Source organism: Gymnoscopelus braueri (assembly GCF_963280865.1).
Source record: "Gymnoscopelus braueri genome assembly, chromosome: 15".
Taxonomy (NCBI): Eukaryota; Metazoa; Chordata; class Actinopteri; order Myctophiformes; family Myctophidae; genus Gymnoscopelus; species Gymnoscopelus braueri.
Window position 1 is genome coordinate 33,174,825 of NC_137620.1, and position 20,176 is coordinate 33,195,000.

At 39.5% G+C, this 20,176-nt stretch overlaps 1 protein-coding gene across 1 annotated transcript in view; it reads right to left on the minus strand.

Moving 5' to 3' along the window:
• synpo2a (synaptopodin 2a) overlaps positions 1 to 20,176 on the minus strand; it is a 28,139-nt gene extending 7,963 nt beyond the window's left edge. The window contains exons 1-3 of the mRNA XM_080451688.1: positions 20,031 to 20,176; positions 4,150 to 4,301; positions 198 to 979 (exon numbers count right to left, since the gene is read on the minus strand). Coding sequence (XP_080307814.1) covers positions 198 to 979; positions 4,150 to 4,301; positions 20,031 to 20,141 — 1,045 coding nt within the window. The 5' untranslated portion in view covers positions 20,142 to 20,176. The remainder of the gene's footprint in view (positions 1 to 197; positions 980 to 4,149; positions 4,302 to 20,030) is intronic.

The following is a 20,176-nucleotide window of genomic DNA, read 5'->3' on the forward strand; positions in this document are numbered from 1 at the left end:
AGCATGAACACACACACTCAAGCGCACACACACACACACACACTCAAGCGCACACACACACACACACACACACACACACACACACACACACACACACACACACACACACACACACACACACACACACACACACACACACACACACACACACACACACACACACACACACACACACACACACACAGGTTGATACTTACTAGAGTGCTTTGCGTGGTGTTTGCTGGGCTTGCCTTGATCCCCCTCAGACCCTGAGGACAGCTGCTCCTCTGAGGGAACTTCAAAAGTGACTGTGAAGGAGGCAGGAGATCCCTCGCTGTGCCCTCCTCTTTCTTCCTCTCCTTCCCCTTGGGTGTCAGCACGTCCACTGAAGGGGCCACCCGCCCCTTCTCCCACAATCACAATGCTCCTCCCAGCCTGTGCTGACAACCCCGCTGGATGCTGCAGAGTGACCGCCACCCGCCCCAACTCTGACGGGGAGCCGAGCACTACTCCGTGCTGGCCGAGGGGCTCTCTGTCTGGCCGCGGAATGTAGAGCGAGCGGGTGGCGGTGTGGAGGGTCTCCGTGAGCCTCTCTCTGTCTGAGGGGGTCCCCTCGACCCCATGAGCGCTCCCGAGGGACGCGAAGCCTGTGTCCTCCGGGGTTTGCTCAGGGAGCGACACCTGGAGCTCCACCACAGCCCCAGGGGAGAAGCTCCGCTGTGCGCGGTCAGCTTCGTCCAGGCGGCCCTGGGAATCCCCAGGGACTTGCACCTGGACCCGAGCTAGCCGGGGTCCCCCGGAGAGCTCGGTGTCACCGTCCTCCGCCTCCCCATAATATTCGTCGTCCCGGGACTCGGCTATGTACAAATCCCTGGGGGCTTGGGATCTGCCCTTAGGGGACAGAATGTGAAGGGTGGTGGTCTGCAAAGCCTGGCTAGCGGAAGCTCTCTGTTCACAGTACGTCTCCTCTGATTCAAAGTCTCCTGGGGTGATGGAGCATCTATGAGACGAGAGGAAAGGAAGAATGAATGAATGAGTAGGGTAGGGTAACCTATTCATTGATCAAACTAGATGATTTAAGCTATTCAAACCTTAAACACAGGATATACACATGGAAAAATAGTACTACTGTTCATTGCAAGAAAGTTACAATTACAAGCAGTCATCGAACAGTGCGAAATTCCGTTTTATGCCATCCATCACTAATCATTTTTGTGAGCGTATTTCATTCCTCATCACACTTTGTTTTTTTTATAATTAGATTCGTATTTAAAGGGCAGTATGGTATAATGTATCAATGAGGGATGAGGCCACTGGACAGTGTAGTCAGTGGTTCCATCTCATTTCCAGGCCTCAAGTGGTCAATGTAGTCAAACAAATTCAATCTCGGTCGCTCTTATTAAATGACTAGACTATGAAGCAGTGAAGTGGAAAGCAATCACATTTCAATGAGGTGCCGCCTCATTTCCCCTCTCAAGGTCACCAAGGGATAGAGGGGGACAGAGAGACAGAATGCTTTATCTATGAACTCAATCGTTCAATTTAGTCAATTAGACCTGCAGTGACAAGCCCATTCCTCCAAAGCGAAAGGGGCGCCAGCGTCTTTAAACATATTGATAGCCATAAGCTGAGCAAGTTCTGTAAGACTAGTCAGGAGAGTCCTCCCTGTCAGCCATGATGGCAGTGGCTCAGGAGGTAGAGCAGAGCTTTGTTAGTCGGACGGTTCCTGGTTCGATCCCCACCTCCCCCCTGGGTAAGTGATGTACGTGTCCGATCTACAAGCTCACCATTCGTCGCAATTGTGAGCTTGTAGATCGTCTATTTTCAAAAGATTTCGTATACATTCTGCACAATGAGTACTTTTGCTTTTTGTACTTTAAGTACATTTTGATACCAACACTTTTGTACTTTTACTCAAGTACATTTTGAATTTCTGACTTTTACTTGTAACAGAGTATTTCTACATTGCAGTATATTGATACTTTTACTTAAATAAAACATGTGGGTGCTTTTACCACCACTGTTAACCATTTCCTCCATTGACCACACGCATGTCGTGCAGGGAATGATTGATTATCGCATGCCCTCCGAAAAAACCTAGAACACACCACTGGCGCAAATCAATAAGATCAATACGGCTACAGGGCAGGGGATGGATTAATTTATTTACGTATTATTACATGTGTGCCTTTTAATTGTAACAGTTTTCAACGGGTCCTGGCATCAGTGCTTGATATTATTCACAATAAATTCATGTGTGTCCTACAGAGTAGATATGACAGGAACTAAACCCACCTGGCATACTCACAGCAATCTCACACCAAAAATAGCCACATGCTCTACTGCCCTACAGTATATATATAGCTTTTACTATAGGCTAGCAACAAATAACATTTGAGGACATGCTGCCACTCTGTTACAGACCCTGACAAACAGCCCTCGTACCACCTGAGGAGTGGAACAGCTGCTTGTCGATCAGATGCGAGACATAAATCAGAATGTGTGTTTTACACTGACCAAGACACTCAAAGGTCAATGTGACTACACTAACACTTTTCAACCCTTTTCACGTCAAGGACCCCCAAATTGACACATATTAGCCCACGGACTCCCATTTGAAAAGATATGCCAGGGACATAACCATTTTTATTTCTTGAGGGTCCCAATCTACACTGTATCATCATCATTAGTGTTCATTTAACTCTGAGAGTGTACAAATGGAACCAAATGGAACCAAATGGACAAAATTTGGTTCCATTTGTACACTCTCAGAGTTACACATAAGGGTCAATTTGGTTCCTAACTATTAATTTGGCTGGGGACCCCCTGAACCTCCTCAAGGACCACTGGTGGTCCCCGGACTACTAGTTGAGAACCACTGCACTAACACAAAATGCTATAATTATGCTGTGCTTCACAGAGTACAGTATTGTCCATGGAGGACATGTCACATAACAACATGCTATTCAAATGTGATACAATATTACTGGAATGTGTTTGCCTGTTTTGTACAACCTGCAGTAGCACATTGACACTGCACAGAGGGTAAAAAACAATAAATAAATACAATAAATTATGTAAGTTGTAATGCACTGTGAGCAAGACAATTCTGAAAAGAATATCGGGGGGGGGGGGGGGGGGGGGTTACTACGGGGGGGGGGGGGGGTTACTACACTTACACCCCTGAAGTGCGGTTATTTTCTCATAACTGATTTACTCACAGTGCATTATCCCTCTTACACCACAGCTTACATGTGAAGTCTCTAAGAAATGTCTTCCATGGTTCTCATTCATTCATTCATTCAATGTAGTCACAGTATGGTATTTCTGTCACCTACTGTAGGTATTGCTACTTATGAACCATAGCATGAATAACAATTGAGTGCACAATTGGTATTTTGTAGCTGTGAGCAAATTCTGCACATCTGTTCTGACTGTTTTCATTGGCAGTTATAGTTAATGAATATGCCCCGTGTGATTTGAATTACATTTTCAGTTTGCGATACCAATGTTATCTAATCAAGAGAGATAACGTATACAGGATATAGGAAAAACAAGTTAAATTAGAGAAAGATGGAACTGGAGCTAATAAATGATCTTGTAGAGTTCTCTCTCCTGTAAACCTGTGATGTGACGATAAAGTTGAATCTGAATGAATCTCTACAGTTGATCTCAGTGGTGTAAAGTAACGAAGTACATTTACTCAAGTACTGTAAATTTTGAGGTACTTTAACTTTCCAATTTTCAATACTTTTACTTCTACTCCACTACACCTCAGAGGCAAATATTGTATTTTTACTCCACTACAATTATTTGAAAGCTTTAGTTAATAGTTACTATAAATTATTACATTATAAAATATACATTAACCACTTTAGCCCTATTTTATACCAAGGCTATTTGAAAATAGCAGATCTACAAGCTCACAATGCGTCGCATCGTGATGCGTCGTGAGCTTGTAGATCTGCTATTTTCAAACGTTTTAGTACTTTTACTTTTGGTACTTTAAGTACATTTTGATACCAATACTTTTGTACTTTTACTCAGGTACATTTTTTATTCCGGACTTTTACTTGTAACAGAGTACTTCTACATTGCAGTATTGATACTTTTACTTAAGTAAAACATTTGAGTACTTTTTCTTTACTAATGGCTGATGTTTGATGCTACCTTTTGACAAGTAGCTGCAGGCAGTCGGTGGAGGCGTCGATGAGGGCGAGGGCTTCTGAGAGAGTGATGCTGATGCAGGGCTCACCGTTGAGTGACACCAACTCATCGCCATCCTGCACTCCCGCCACGAAGGCATGACCACCCTCCTCTACCTGTGGAATACAACATTATATTGAGCAATACCGCAGATGAGGTGGGAATAACAAGGTACCAGACAAGAATAGAATAGAATAGAAGATGAAGGCAGCCTTGGTTGTGAACAGTTATTAAAGATTCGATCCATATGTACATTTTGACATTGTTTTCTTTTTCTTTCTTTTTTCATCGTACCTGTTTATTTTGTGTGTATGTCTGTTTGTTTTTGGAAAATAGGGAAGCACTCCATATGTGTTTGAAATGAAATATATTTCTTCATCCTGTGCTTCACAATAAAAATATTTGAAACGAAGAATAGAATTTAGGGGTGAGTACACCTTAATGGTGCCCCGACTTAACATCCTAACTAGGTCAGTCTTGAGTGACCTGATACTATCAATAGTAGCTTGATTTGTAGCTTCTTTTCCAAGATATAATATTACTAGCCAAGTAGCTATCAACCTGTGGTTGCTGGCAAGACCCCATGCTGTTAGAGCCATGGCCATGCTAAGCCAGGGGCATTAGCTCTGAGATTAAGTACAAGGCTCACAGATAAAGTTTCTGTCATTCCTTTTCCTGAAGTTCTAAACCTGTCAATACCGTGAATTGAAGTGTTGACAGCTCATACTTTCAATAAATAAATAAAACTGCATTCCTTTTCAATAAACGGGTTCTCTTCCTTCTGACCACACAAGTTGAGGTTGCTTTTGAGATGGTGATAGTCAGCCTCCGTCAACACTACTGTTCATTAACTCTTGCCCCCTGAGGTCAGCGCAGTGTCATCAGTTCAGTTTTCACAACAGGTGTTTGCTGTTTTCATGTAACCGGTGCCGGTGTCGTGCAACCGAAAATAGACGATATACAAGCTCACAGCGCGTTGCAGCGCAATGCAGCGTGAGCTTTTAGATCTACTATTTACTTTATTATATCAAGCCCTTAAAGGGATAGTTCACCCCCAAAATGACTTTTTTTCTATCGATTATTCACCCCATGGAGACTTGAATTCATGGATATTTTTTTTGTTTTTGTCGCAAGCCAATGATTTGTTGACCGGCAGCGGTTCCGGTAAGGGACACAAAGAGTCTCCTTTGTGTCTCCTACCGGAACCGCTGCCTACCGGTCCGCTGGTCATCAAATTATTGGCTTAGGAATGCAACAAAAACTAAAAAATATCCATGGGGTGACTAATCGATTCTAGGCAACTTCAGAGATCAAAAAAAGAAAAAAAAACACCCCAGCAATAGTGGCTGATAGAGGGGGAAAAATGCAATATATATATATATATAAATATTTCTAAATGTAGGCTTAAAGTTACCTAGAATCCCTTTAAGTCCCATAATACAGAGTATTTGTTTTATCCAGCAATGTTATGGTATTCCTGCGTGAAAGGCATTAGAATATCAGAACCGCAGGGGGTGCCCCAAATTTGGAGATTACCCTCAGCATTTGCACAGCTCTGACAGTGACTCTGTATGAGATAATAATGTGACACCAACAACTTGGCAGACAAAAACAAATAGTACGGAGGTCACCGGGGTTTGCGTTCAAAAGCCAGAGTCTAGTGCCTTCACATAAGCCTATAGGAGTGAGAAAAACAATCTTTATTAATCTTAATAATCATGATGTTTTGAGCTTGATGACCACCAAATGCATGGGTCGAAACATCAGGATTTTGCAGATCAATAAAGAAAATATATTTTTAATCACACGCCTCTTTCACCCTTTTCCAGATACACATTTTAGGATGGTTGGCAACATTGCGCGCGACATCGCGCGCTCGAACACACACACACTCAAGCAAGCGTGAACACACACACACTACATTAGTAGGCTACTTGAGTGAATGTACTTAGTTATTTTATTCCACTGGGGCTCACTCAACACAGACGTAAAGGGCAGTCTTTACACAGCTAAACTAATGGCTGATGTATCCCCTCTCTTGTAATTGGTTCCACAGACCTATAAAACGGTACATTAATAACAGGATGTAACAGGAAGAAACATGTTGTGCATTTCACACAATTTATTTTTTTATGCTAAAGCTTTATATTCTGACAGTAACTGCTGCTAGAGTGCTTGTTCAGTAACAGGGGTCTCCCTATTTGTCCACCTCTTTTGTAAACAGAAAATACATTTTCAAGTGGGTTACAAATTTAATCCAATCAAGAGAGAGAACCCGAAAAAGATCCAATATGTCCTCATTTATTTGTTACAATACTTCCAATATCACTTAAGACCTGGAACGCATCTATGTCACTTTAAATTTCTTTGGCTATTCAAAAATAGCAGATATACAAGCTCATAGCGCGGCACCGAGTGCCGCGCTATGAGCTTGTAGATCTGCTATTTTTGAAAAATCTAGATTTTTTTTTTTGGATTTTTTTCAAAAAACTGTTAGAATTTAGAAAACATTTTTAAGAATCGCCTCAGGTCCTAATGGGTTAATATGAGTTCTGTCTCCTGACTGGATGAAATTGATATCCCAACCTGAAAATGTGTTTTCTGTTTTTTTTGCCACATAGAATACACATAAAATATACATTACATTACATTACATTACATATATTCATTAATCTTGTCAATGCTTAAAATTGAGAGATTTAGAAAGAGAGAGGAAGTGGAAATAGGCAATAAGATTTGTTGAATTATTATGTTATCTGATAAGGAGAGATCAGTGGCCTAGAATTTAAACTGCTATCCAATGCAAGTATCGAGACTATGATACTTTCACTGGATAGCTGTTCTCAGCCTGTCATCCGCTATAAACACTATGATACATAGTTACAGTACTGTTTATGCCATAAACAGTAAACATAAACTTTTATGGCGGATGCTAATTTGCAACATAACGTTGGAGTTGAGAGACTGTGATATCCGTCGTGCTAATCACGCCCTCTAGCGGCATGATCACGCCATGAAGTTAATTTATCTAAACCAAAATAAAAACGGTCTACCCAGATACTAGACTAACAATATTTGTATTGAGTTACTGTTAACCAAAATACCCCCTGCTGTGGAAAAACCACCCAAATCTCGTAAATCTATCTTTCCAATCACTCCCACTCGAACCCCACACCCCTTCACTTCATCTACAGCTGTCTCTGTAGACTATGCAGGGGTCTTCAACCTTTTCAGGCCAGGGACCCCCAAACTGATGGGGTGATCTAGCAGGGACCCCCTACCTCGTAGGGTAGGGGGGGCTACCACATATATCGTATATTTATGTATAAAATTGTGTTTTATATGTATAAACATGAAAATAAATGGTTGCCTTCTCCTATACACACAGGTTGTCCCAGTAGTAGCCATGGTTCACATGATGCTTGTCTGTCACAAGCGTCATGGCGCTACTTGTTCCTGTTTTTTGAAAATTTTACATTTACAATCAGCACATCTACATAAACGTTCAGATTTCAGTGCTGATCCCCCGGCCACAGATGTTACAAGTTAAAGCACAAGTTATCTTCCGTTAAGCTATTAAAATATGTCGTGTTATGTTTAAAGACAAATTGACATTAAAAAAAAAAAGTTTTAAAAACAAAAATATTGTTTAATAAAACAACAATTTCGCGGACCCCCTGGAGTACCTCCGCGGACCCCCTAGGGGTCGCGGACCCCCTGTTGAAGACCTCTGGACTAGAGAATAACCATAGACTGTATAAACCATTGGTTCTCAAAGTGGGGTCCGGGGACCCCCAGGGGTCCTTGGGGGGGTTCCAGGGGTCCCCAGCAAAATGTGTTAATAGCATCACAATAATTTTAACCTTTTATACTTTGGCTATTCAAAAATAGCACGCGGCACCGAGTGCCGCGCTATGAGCTTGTCTGGGGGTCCCTGGAACAACATATTTTGAGATGGGGGTCCGCGGCCAAATACATATCATTTTGGGGGACCTTGACATGAAAAAGTTTGAGAACCACTGGTATAAACCCGTTCCGTTCCCAAGGGTTCTTCTCGCCCCCCTATGGTTCTGACAACAGGCCGTCACGTAAATACTAACGGGACGGGGGTAGCAAAGGATTCAATAGAGCGTCGCAGTTCCCGCCCACTTCCTGTTTTTTTTGGTGCCGGAAGAAAAAACTCAATGCATTTTTCCATTGACATTTCCAAAAATATTTATATCTATTAATTTAAGCCTCGAATCAAGCCATCATGACATGACATGAATCATGACCATAAACGTTTGATTCTGTGATTTTTTTTTTGTTGAAAACGGCAAAACAAAGGGTATTTATTAAATATAGTATATCATATAATTAAATATAAAATAAAATAAAATCACAGAAAAAAACGTTTTATGGTCATGATTCATGTCATCTCGTGATGGCTTGATTCGAGGCTTAAATTAATAGATATAAATATTTTTGGAAATGTCAATGGAAAAATGCATTGTTTTTTCTTCCGGCACCAAAAAAAACAGGAAGTGGGCGGGAACTGCGACGCTCTATTGGGAATTAATTTATACGCATACGGCTAGCTGAGCTAATTTTTCACTAGTGGGTCTGTGTTAGCCTTAACATAGATAGATAAAGACTCTCGTAGATGTATTTTATCCATTTCGACTTTCTTTTTTTTCCTTTTTTAAAAAAAATCTCTACATACTAGTCTTAGCTGCCAGATTGCCCTGAAATGTCAGCTCCAAAACCCGTACTTCTCCAAACATGTACAAATGCAAAATACAAGGTCCTTACCCGCGTGCTCCAAATGTTAACTTGGTATCCGGCGTGTTTGTGCAATATATTAGTCCATATTTTTCAATAAAGAAGTGTATTAATCCCGTCTGTAGCCGAACGACTTCACCCCTCTCCTTTAATTCCTGTTTACATTGAGTGTAATTCCGGTGCCACGTCAATACCACGCATTGGGAACTCCGGATAGAATCGGCCACAGACGGGATTAAAACACTTCTTTATTGGAAAAACATGGACTAATACATTGCACAAACACGCCGGATACCAAGTTAACATTCGGGGCACGCGGGTAAAACAGTCAAAATCGATAAAATACATCTACGAGTCTTTATCTAAAGGCTAGGTCAGTGTTTAAAACTACAGCATACTGGCTTGTGGTAGCATGATCAAGTGCTCTAAAGATTCTGCAACATTCCTGTTGTAATGTAAGAAAGGCAGATTGTGTGATTTCATTAGAAAGAACATCACACCTACACCTACTACAAAATATGTCCAAATCTTTACAGTCTATCTATGACTATGTGTGGTCCAAATAGAATGTCCAACGGTCTATTCTATCACTATTCACAAACAATCCCCAAGGACATGCAGTGAAGAAGCTACTCCACCAGATGGCGGTGTTTATCTATTGTAAAAGGACACAGGCAGCATAGAGGAGAACATCTCTCTCATCTTAGCAAGAATGACCAATGTTGAACAGAAGACACCAGTGAACAGTTGTGGAAAAAGTACTCACATTTTTTACTTAAGTAAAAGTATCAATACTGCAATATAGAAATACTCTGTTACAAGTAAAAGTCCAGAATTTAAAATGTACTTGAAAGTACAAAAGTATTGGCATCAAAATGTACTTAAAGTACCAAAAGTAAAAGTAGTCATTATGCCGAATTTCCCATTTCAAGTTTTCAAATGTATAAAAATCTTTTGAAAATAGCAGATCTACAAACTCACAATGCGTCACAACGCGACGCATTGTGAACTTGTGGATCGGCTATTTTCAAATGGCCGAAATGTATATAGGGCTGAACGTGGTTAATGTATGTTTTGTAATAACAATCAACAAATTAATTATTCACAAATTAACTAGGAACTAAAGTTTTCAAATAATTGTGGTGGAGTAAAGGTATAATATTTGCCTCTGCGATGTAGGCCTAGTGGAGTAAAAGTAAAAGTACAGTAGGCTACTTAGTAAATGTACTTACTTTACACCACTGCCAGACAGTGAAGAATGAAATTTATATTGCTTGGCTGTCATTTCAACTGACATCATGAGAGAAATTCTTTCTCTTTTGGACACGGTCTACACGTGTTATAAATTCCACTCAGTTTTCAATGTGTTACCAAAGTATTTCTATAAACACATTACATCAAGTGCTACATTACTGGGGGGAAAAGTACTTCCCAGGGAGCGAATAAGCCTTTTGACTAATTATGGGCTTTGCTGTAAGAGGTGGACCACGTTAGCAACAAGCTGTGCAATAAAATGGCACTACGGGAGTGTACCATATACAAAAGAAAAACTTTATGGGTGACTTTTCAGACCTGCTAATGTTCAGATAAAAAGGTTCTGCGGCTGCATCCCTGGGTTTTTTAGGAGAGTGAGTCTGTGCAAACAGGCCGTATAAGGCAACCTGTGTGCCTGTGTATTTGTGGACTCACACCTCTGTGTGCTGGGAGGAACGGTTTGTCTGGATGGAGCACCAGCCCCTTGCTCATCCTCCAAAAAAGGAGGGGAAACCTAACCGGCTTGCACATCCTCGGGACACAAAGATACACAGATTATAGTCGTGCCATGATGTGCAAGAGAGAGAGAGACTGGTGTTTCATGCAACTGCAAGTCATCAGTGGTGGAAAAAGGTTTTACTTAAGTAAAAGTATCAATACTGCAATGTAGAAGTACTCTGTTACAAGTAAAAGTCCGGAATTCAAAATTTACTTCAGTAAAAGTACAAAAGTATTGGCATCAAAATGTACTTTAAGAACCACAAGTAAAAGTACAAAAACCTTTGAAAATAGCTGATCTACAAGCTATGCGATGCGACGCGTTGTGACGCGTTGTGAGCTTGTAGATCGGCTATTTTCAAATAACCTACATATAAAATAAGGCTAAAGTGGTTCATTACTTACTAGTCAATACTTTATACCTGCAAAGTAACTAGTAACTAAAGTGGAGTAAAAGTACAATATTTGCCTCTGAGATGTAGTGGAGTAGAAGTAAAAGTATAGAGACAATTGGAAATACTCAAAGTAATAGTACCTAAAATGTTTACTTAAGTACAGTACTTGAGTAAATATACTTAGTTTCTTTACACCACTGGTCATGATACGCTGCTTATGGGGTTCAGTGGTGGACAGTACATTTAGTACTGTAGAGTACTGCAGTAGGCCTAAACAATAGGCTTAAATACATTTGTTGAGCACCTGTAGTATCAAGTATCTTTACTTGAGTATTGTATTTTTTGGATACTTTCACTTCACTACATTTCAAAGACAAATGATGTACTTTTGACTCCAGTATTTCTAAGAAGGGAACAAATAGGCTACTATTATTATGATTTAAGCCCTATGTCAAAAATAGTGAAAATAGCCGTTCTACAAGCTCACAATGCTCATTGAGCTTGTAGATCTGCTATTTTCACTACTATTGCTATTTTTAGAAAATCTTTGAATTTGTTTAAATTATGTCAAATTGTTACTAGACTTTGTAATTTGTATTTTTGAATACTTAAGTATTCTAAAAAGCATGTACTTTTGAATACTTAAGTATTCTAAAAAGCATGTACTTTTGAATACTTAAGTATCTTTTTTAAAGCAAGTACTCCAGTACAAATTTGACACACCAATTTTCACTTGTAGTTGAGTAAGTAAAGATACCTTGACTCAAGTATTGCGGTTGAGTACTTTGTCCACCACTTATGGGGTTCCACAGGGTATTGTTTTTTAATATACTGTAGCTGCTAGCAGCTGTAGAAGTATAGGAACATTTGAGAAATCTCAACCAGACCCTTTTTGTCTCAAATGGAAAATGTAGTTTGCAGCGAGGCACACAATGCAATACAAGCTCATGATAAGCCCCGTACAGAATATACAGAAGGCACTACATTTTCAATATGAGTAAATAAATACCAGAGATGTGTCCTATCATGTGCATATTTTGAAATTTTGAGCAACAAAGAAATACAAATAATTAACTTTACAGGTTAGTCTTTCTAAATACGTGTAATCTCCACCAATATTCTTTCACTATTACAGTATTGCTACATAAAATGAGACAATGTCTACGATGAGACAATATCTTATGCTCTTGTTATGCGAAGCTACCTATTTCAATATGTCCAAGTGACTTTTATTAGTGTTAAACACAACACACAACCACAGGAAATACGCACACTGCGTGAGGCGCTCTCATTTAGCCCCAAGCAGTTCCACAGCTTTAAGCAATTACGTTTTTAAATCTCAAGCAAACATTTTCCAGCTGGTTCACAGGTAGGACATCACACTGTGAAAGACGGATAACTACTGTGTGTCTCTTGTGCTTTCAGCCGAATCCACTCAAAGAAAGGAAGACAGCTTTTCAATAATATGAAAACATAAAAAAAGCTGTGAGAACATGTTCTTGGACTGATCAAAAATACTCTGAATTTTTTGACACAAATTCAATTGACCATGAACTGAAAAACACTTTCCAGTTTGGGTTTGCTGAAATACTGAATTGCAGAGCTGTACTGGAATGATGAAGCAGATCGTCTACTCCACTGGTTATAATAAATGAGAAAGATGCCATTTACTGATAGCCTGGCCTGTGTGGTGCACTATTAGAAGTGAATCTTCCGCCACAAAACCCTGATAACAAAGCAAACGAGAATAAATCACATATGTCAAGAAGACGAAGAAGATGGTATTCAACCGCAAATCCGCTGGAGACCATTCACAGGCTATATCCATGCCCAAATGTACCCAGATATCTGGACATATTACACAGTGACAACAAATTGACATGGAGTTCTCAGGTAGGAAATGGCTGCACTTGGGTCCAAAAGAGCGGCTACACTTCCTTCGTAGACTGATGGTCCTTGGGGTCAACTATAAAGTGTTGCTCCTGCAGAGTATTCTGCATCTCAGCCTGGTTTGGCAACCTCAGTGTCAGTGGTGGACAGTAACTAAGTACATTTACTCAAGTACTGTACTTAAGTACAATTTTGAGGTACTTTTACTGCAGTATTTCCAATTTCCAACTTCTACTCCACTACATCTCAGAGGCAAATATTGTACTTTTACTCCACTACAATTTAGTTACTAGTTACTTTGTAGATTTGAATTATTACAAAACATACATTAACCACTTCAGCCCTATTTAAACTTTGGCCATTTGAAAATAGCCGATCTACAAGCTCACAACGCATTGTGAGCTTGTAGATCTTCTATTTTCAAAAGATTTTTATACATTTGAAAACTTGTGAAATGGGGCATTCTGCATAATGACTGCTTTCTACTTTTGGTACCATAAGTACTGTACATGTTGATACCAATACCTTTGTACTTTTACTCAAGTAAAATTTTAATTCCAGACTTTTACTTGTAACAGAGTATTTCTCAGTACTTTTTCCACCACTGCTTCCTTCGTATAGGCTAATGGTCAACTATAAAGTGTTGCTCCTGCAGAGTGTTCTGCATCTCGGCCTGGTTTGGCAACCTCAGTGAACAGCTGAACGTCCAGATTACCCGAATAACACAAAGAGCGATGGTGGGAGTGCAGGCAGCATCCCACACTCCAGGCTGTCAAATCTATCACACACAACTATCATCAGACAGACCCAGAGGATTATTTCAGACCACACCTGCAGTTTGTCCTCTTAGCTCCTTGAGTACCTGTTTCTTCCCTCAAGCAGACACTTCTAGAGTTCCCCAGTGCATGGTTAACCACTTTAAGAACTCCTTTGTCACCATCAAAGCCCTAAATGGCAACCAACCAGAGTCTAATCCCTGTAACATTGTTTTATTTTAAAATATGCTGCAGTAGACTTGTATACAGTAGCTTGCAAGTACCAAAGTGTACACTTGTGTTGTAATGCAGTTCACCCTGAGCTTAAAACTGAGTTTGGAGATAACATTCATGTGATAATTCAGTATTCACACTGACTCAATGCATGACATGCATACATGAAGTGGAAAATGTGTAGCTCAGACTACAGTAAATGGATAAAGAATAGTCAAAGTAAATGACTCTATCACCAAGATGAGATAATGAGCACCACGAAATGCCTCGATCTAACTAACACCAACCTTGCCACCCACCCAGACTTAATCTTCAAGATTGGGACATGTCATGGAAAGTTTCTCAGAATACCTATGAAATTAAATATTCACGCAAGTCTCCTGGGTTTGTGCGAAATGGAACCCTAATTAGGATTAAATCTGGTTAAATAGTGTTTGTGCAATTGATTTTCTGGGCCTTTAAAAATGAAGTGAGTCATGACTTCACAGACTTTGTTCTCAGGCCAGCATTCTCAATAAGAAGTAGAAAAAAACAAAAACAGCTTGCCTTATATGGAGACAACCTTGCGAATGCCTTGTCAGTACACTGACCAATCATGTTCCAATCAACTGGAGCAATTTGTTTTCATTAAATTCAGGAGCTTCAAAAGACAAAATCAGATCAGAGAGGGGAGCACTGCAGCCAAGTGGAATTCCTTGTGATCTTGATATGTTGGCTTTTACAACTATTAAGTCTAATTTGTACAGTTGTTTTCCAGCAAGTGGCACAGTTGTACAACAAAGTATAAATTTGGCTTCAACTGACAGTCGTATATATATTAGACTTTAACTGACAGTCATTGCTCTTTCCATCTCATTCAGAGGAAAAGTGATGAGGCATGCATAGAGTGATGCCTTCCAGATGAGATGCCGCTGGGGTCAAGCCCTCAGATGTCAGAAACAGAGCCATGTGTATGAGATGTCAGCTGTAGGTACTTCTCTGTGAAGAGGTCAATATTTGAGAGCTTTGCTTTAAATTACATTTACAAGATTCTTGTGTAGGTTAAATAGGAGAGGGATATGTTGGTTATCTTGAGCCAAGCTCTAAATTCTTAACACCGGGTTTATTATAAGGAGTATCTGAAACCAGAAGAATATATTTTCTAAATTGGCACACAGTTTGTTGATATCTTATTTCGAAGATATTGACCAATGAATTTCATAAGAGAATAGCTCAGCACAAAAGTCAACAACCATTGGGCCAGTCATCACAAAACCTGCGGGATAGGAAGTACCTGAAACATACCTGAAAGTTTCATTCAAATCTAGCTCTAGGGAGCGCTACAAATGCAAACATGGATGTGGCATAACAAAACTCACAGGATATGTTTTAGAACTCTGTTGAACACTGCCAAAAAATATCTTGCAATCACCCAACAGAGGGGTGACATCAGTTTCAAACACGTGCCAACCACTGTCTATGACAGTTTGTCCAAATATCACCAAACATGCTGCATACATAGTACATTGTTAGGCCAACGTTTCTGTTGTTTGACATCACATGTCCATGGCGAGAGAGAAACAGGCCGACAGAGAGAGAGAGTGAGGGAGAAAGAGAAAGTGGGCAGAGCCTATTTCACCCATGCCATGATGTCAGACCAGAGCTAGTGTGACCTGCAGAAAAATTCCCTAGCCAAGCGTAGCCCTCTACTAACCATTTCATCCACAGAAAAAAAACAACAACACACACACCATTGGATATCCCCGGCGTCAGTGCAAATCAGCGTTGTTAAACAACGGCTTCTGATGTAATGTCAGTTACTGGGGTCCCCAGATGATTTGCTTAATGTGTAACATTGTTTTCTCACTTAACAGTAAACAAACCAACATAAAGTATAAGTGTATGCAGAGTAGATGCACATTTCTAAAGTGACAATTTAAGGACTTTTAAGACTTTTCAGATGACAATTAAGACCATTACTGCATCAAAAGTAACAAACTATGTATAAAATGTTTCAAACATTGGCCAAATTGACAAATATTACCTTAGAAAGAGACAAATATTGTGAAGCCAATATACATTGCGAGGAGGAGAATATTTATTTATCTATTATTTATCTGTGGAATGCGAGACAACAAAATGAAATGCCTCAACTCCAAGTGCTTGTCAGGGTGGGGGGTCCCCAGTTCAAATATGATTATTTTGGGGGGTCGTGGCCTGAAAAGGTTAAGAACCACTAAGATGATGTTTTTCTACTGTCTGAATGTCAACCCATCACACTTGCCTCTTGGAGTTCATAGCACAGTGCCTGGTTCTCAAATGTGATTGTGTGACAATCACACATTATTATTGCAATAAACAACTGTAAAAAAACGAATTATATTTTAATTTAGTTTATCAGTACTTTGTGCACACTAATTTCCCAATACAGAGGAAAATGATATACTCTTACAAAAAAAATAATAATAATATATATATATATATATATATATATATATATATATATATATATATATATATATAAAATTCTATAAACTTTCAACCTGATTTTGGAATGTCATTATTGGCGTAAATTGTATAATGTATTTTTTTCCCTCAAATCTTCACAAATAGTGAAAATAGCAGATCTACAAGCGCACATATCACCAAGCTTGTCACAATACAACACGTTGTGAGCTAGATCTGCTATTTTCACTATGAGTACAGGTGAGCCTTGAGCTTTCCCATTGGTGAATGGGCACAACATTTATTTTTAAACCACTGTCTTAGCAGTTGTGCGTAACTAATTATTCATAATCAAAGAAGCTACTTAACACCAACATTGTGCAAAAAAAAGGGGGGGAAAGAAAACAAATACTTCTATTCATACCACAGGAAAACAAAGTGGACAAATGTACGAAGTTCAAGATTAAGGTTGTGTCATTAGAGTGATATATCGACCATTTCAGTGTCTTGATAGCACTCTTCTGGCTGAGCTTTGATGTCAGTGGAATGCAAAAGAAGAAAAAACATTTACTTGTTCTCTGTGTGGATGACGAGTTGATGAGAGATTTAGTGCAGCCTGGAAACTTGTGATCATCTGACATAAGAGGATGTTTACAGTCCTCGCTGTGTTTAAAGGTAAGCTGTATCTTTTTAAAGACATAGCCGTCAGCTCCACTTTAATTAGACTTGTATGAGGTATTGTATTTCCAAAGTATTTAAATTTAATCTGTAACATTATCTGTGCAACAATGTTCCCATGTCATGTTTATGCCATGCTATAGTTGGATTTACATTTACCATAGAGTATGAGTTTCAGTTAATAACTACCAACCTATGTGTGTGTGTGTGTGTGTGTGTGTGTGTGTGTGTGTGTGTGTGTGTGTGTGTGTGTGTGTGTGTGTGTGTGTGTGTGTGTGTGTGTGTGTGTGTGTGGGTGTGTGTGTGTGTGTGTCCTTTGCTTACAACTGCAAAACAACATAAAACACACAAAATGACCACAAACATGAAACTACACTGTCAACCTCATGTATGTTTAGCTAGGTTCTCTTCAGTTGGTTTACAAATGCAAGCGGGCGACAGACAAATTAGCAGGGTTTAAAATGTGCACTCGTTAACAAATTGGGTCCCATAAGATGCACGGTAAGGAACCTATGCAAATGTGCTATATTTAATGGAGAGGCCTGAGAAATACGATAACAGTTATGGTGGCAACATACAAATATGTATGCAAATACTGTATACACAGTGAAAGACCTGTTGGACTTGAACTGCCTTTTCTGTATGCCCTCTTTTCATTACTGTATGTCAGTGGTTCTCAACCTTTTCAGGCCGTGACCCCCCCCCCAAAATATTCATATTTGAACTGGGGACCCCCCACCCTGACAAGCACATGGAATTGTACGAGTTGAGGCATTACATTTAGTTTGACTCATTCCACAGATTGTGAAAATAGCCGATCTACAAGCTCACAACGCCTCGCAAGATCAGCCTCTTTCTTATATTATTTGACAATTTGGCCAATGTTTGACCAGTTTTCATAGTAAAGTTTATTGATTACTTTTGATGCAGTAATGGCCTTTTTTCATTTAATTTCTTTCCTTTTCTTTTTTAGGTAATAGGGATTAAACATCCTTAAATTGCCACTTTACTGTAATCTGGGGACCCCCCCCCCCCCCCCCCGCCCTTCAAAATCATGCGAGGACCCCCCTGGGGGTCCCGACCCACAAATTGAGAACCACTGCTGTATATGATCACTTGTCATCAGCATATATACTGTAGGCAACGTCTCCTGCCATCCAAGGGATTATTCCTGTGATGCTGTCATGCATGAACACACAATGTTCAAGGATGTGGCTGGTTGCACAAACATCCTTCGTTTTTCGGCTTAAATTTTCACTGATGGTCATATTGACTAAGCTAGAAATCCCTTCTAAAGAAATGAATTGATAACGTATGTTTCATGCAACCAGACTTAAACAAATATGTACTACTACTTTGTTTTACTTAACATTATTGATCGATTGCTACTTTGTTGTGAAGGTTGAGGGTGGGTTTTAGTGGTTTTATGTTAACATAATTTCCCATGACCTTCTATTTGTTTGGGTTACTGATCTCTGCAGGATCTAGTGTGTATATGGACTACCTCTCACTCATCGACACGGCTACATGTGTGTGGTATATAGAGTCATGTGTGTATGATAACAGAGCACACTGCCCAAAGCCTCACACACACACTGACTAGGTCCTGGCCGTGACCATATAAGGGTCCCTAGGAATTCTGCACAAAAACACAGCCGACGCGCAGGAGAATGGGGGACACGCGCTGTTCCAAATAAATGTTCTCCCAGCAGCTTTCATTCAAGACTGCCAAGTGTACCAGAGGACATTACTTAAAGCAGTGGTTCTCAAACTTTGTCATGTCAAGGACCCCCAAAATAATATGTATTTGGCCGCGGACCCAATTCTGGAAATATGTTGTGCCCAGGCCAGGGACAGCATACAACAATTGTCTCATATTTCTTTCCAAGGTGTTTTGAAAATAGAAACAAATCTACAAAGCTCTGAGCTTGCAGATCGCCTATTTTCAAATAGCTGATGTTTATAGGGTTAAAGTGGTGAAACTGATTCTGATACTATATTAATTCATTTGGCTGGGAACCCCCTGGAACCCCCTTAGGGACCCCCGGTCTGATTTTACTTTTGAGAACTACTGACTTAAAAAGGCATTATTCACCAATGAGAGACAATTGTGAAGAAGAAAACAAGACAAAAAACAAAACTATTGATTGGCAACACTTTATCAATATTACCAGTCCAAGAATAAGCTATAGGATGCCTGTTCAATAAGCAACTACAATGTGCCAGTGACAGTTCTACAATACTATCAGATCTTTAGTGATGCTTTAAAAGAGAAAATACTTTCTATATAATGATGTGAACAAATCATTTTAAGGCCCCCACTGATAACAATATAACCTAACTATGTTTTCTAAATAAAGGTTATCTGATAAACAGTGGTGTAAAGTAACTAAGTACATGTACTCAAGTACAAATTTGAGGATTTTTACTTTACTGGAGTATTTCCAATCTTCTGTATTGGAAATACTTCCAATACAGAATACTTCTGTACTTTTACTTCTATTTCACAATTATTTGACAACTTTAGTTACTAGTTACTTTGTCGATTTTGATTATTATTACAAAACGTACATTAACCAATTCAGCCCTATATACACTTCGGCTACTTGAAAATAGCCCATCTACAAACTCACAACATGCAATGCCTTGTGAGCTTGTAGATCTGCTATTTTCATAGATTTTTTTATACATTTTATACATTTGAAAACAGACATTCTGCATGATGAGTATACTTTCTACTTTTGGTAGCCTACTTTAAGTACATTTTGATACCAAAACCTTTGTACTTTTCAAGTACATTTTGAATTCCGGACTTTTACTTGTAACAGAGCTATGTCTACTGATACTTTTACTTAAAAATGTGAATACTTTTTCCACCACTGCTGATAAACAATAATCAACAACTGTAAAAAAAAAAAAAAAAAAAAAAGTAAATAATAATAAATCAATAAATTACCTGTGAAATCATAAAAGGTCTGTAGACACTATCCCCATCTCCCTCGTGTATGAGGAATCCCCAGGGCGCGCCTCCCTGCACCGTTATACAGATGTAGTCCCCGGTACCCATGGTGGTGCGCGCAGCTCCGCCAAGAGCGTCCTGAG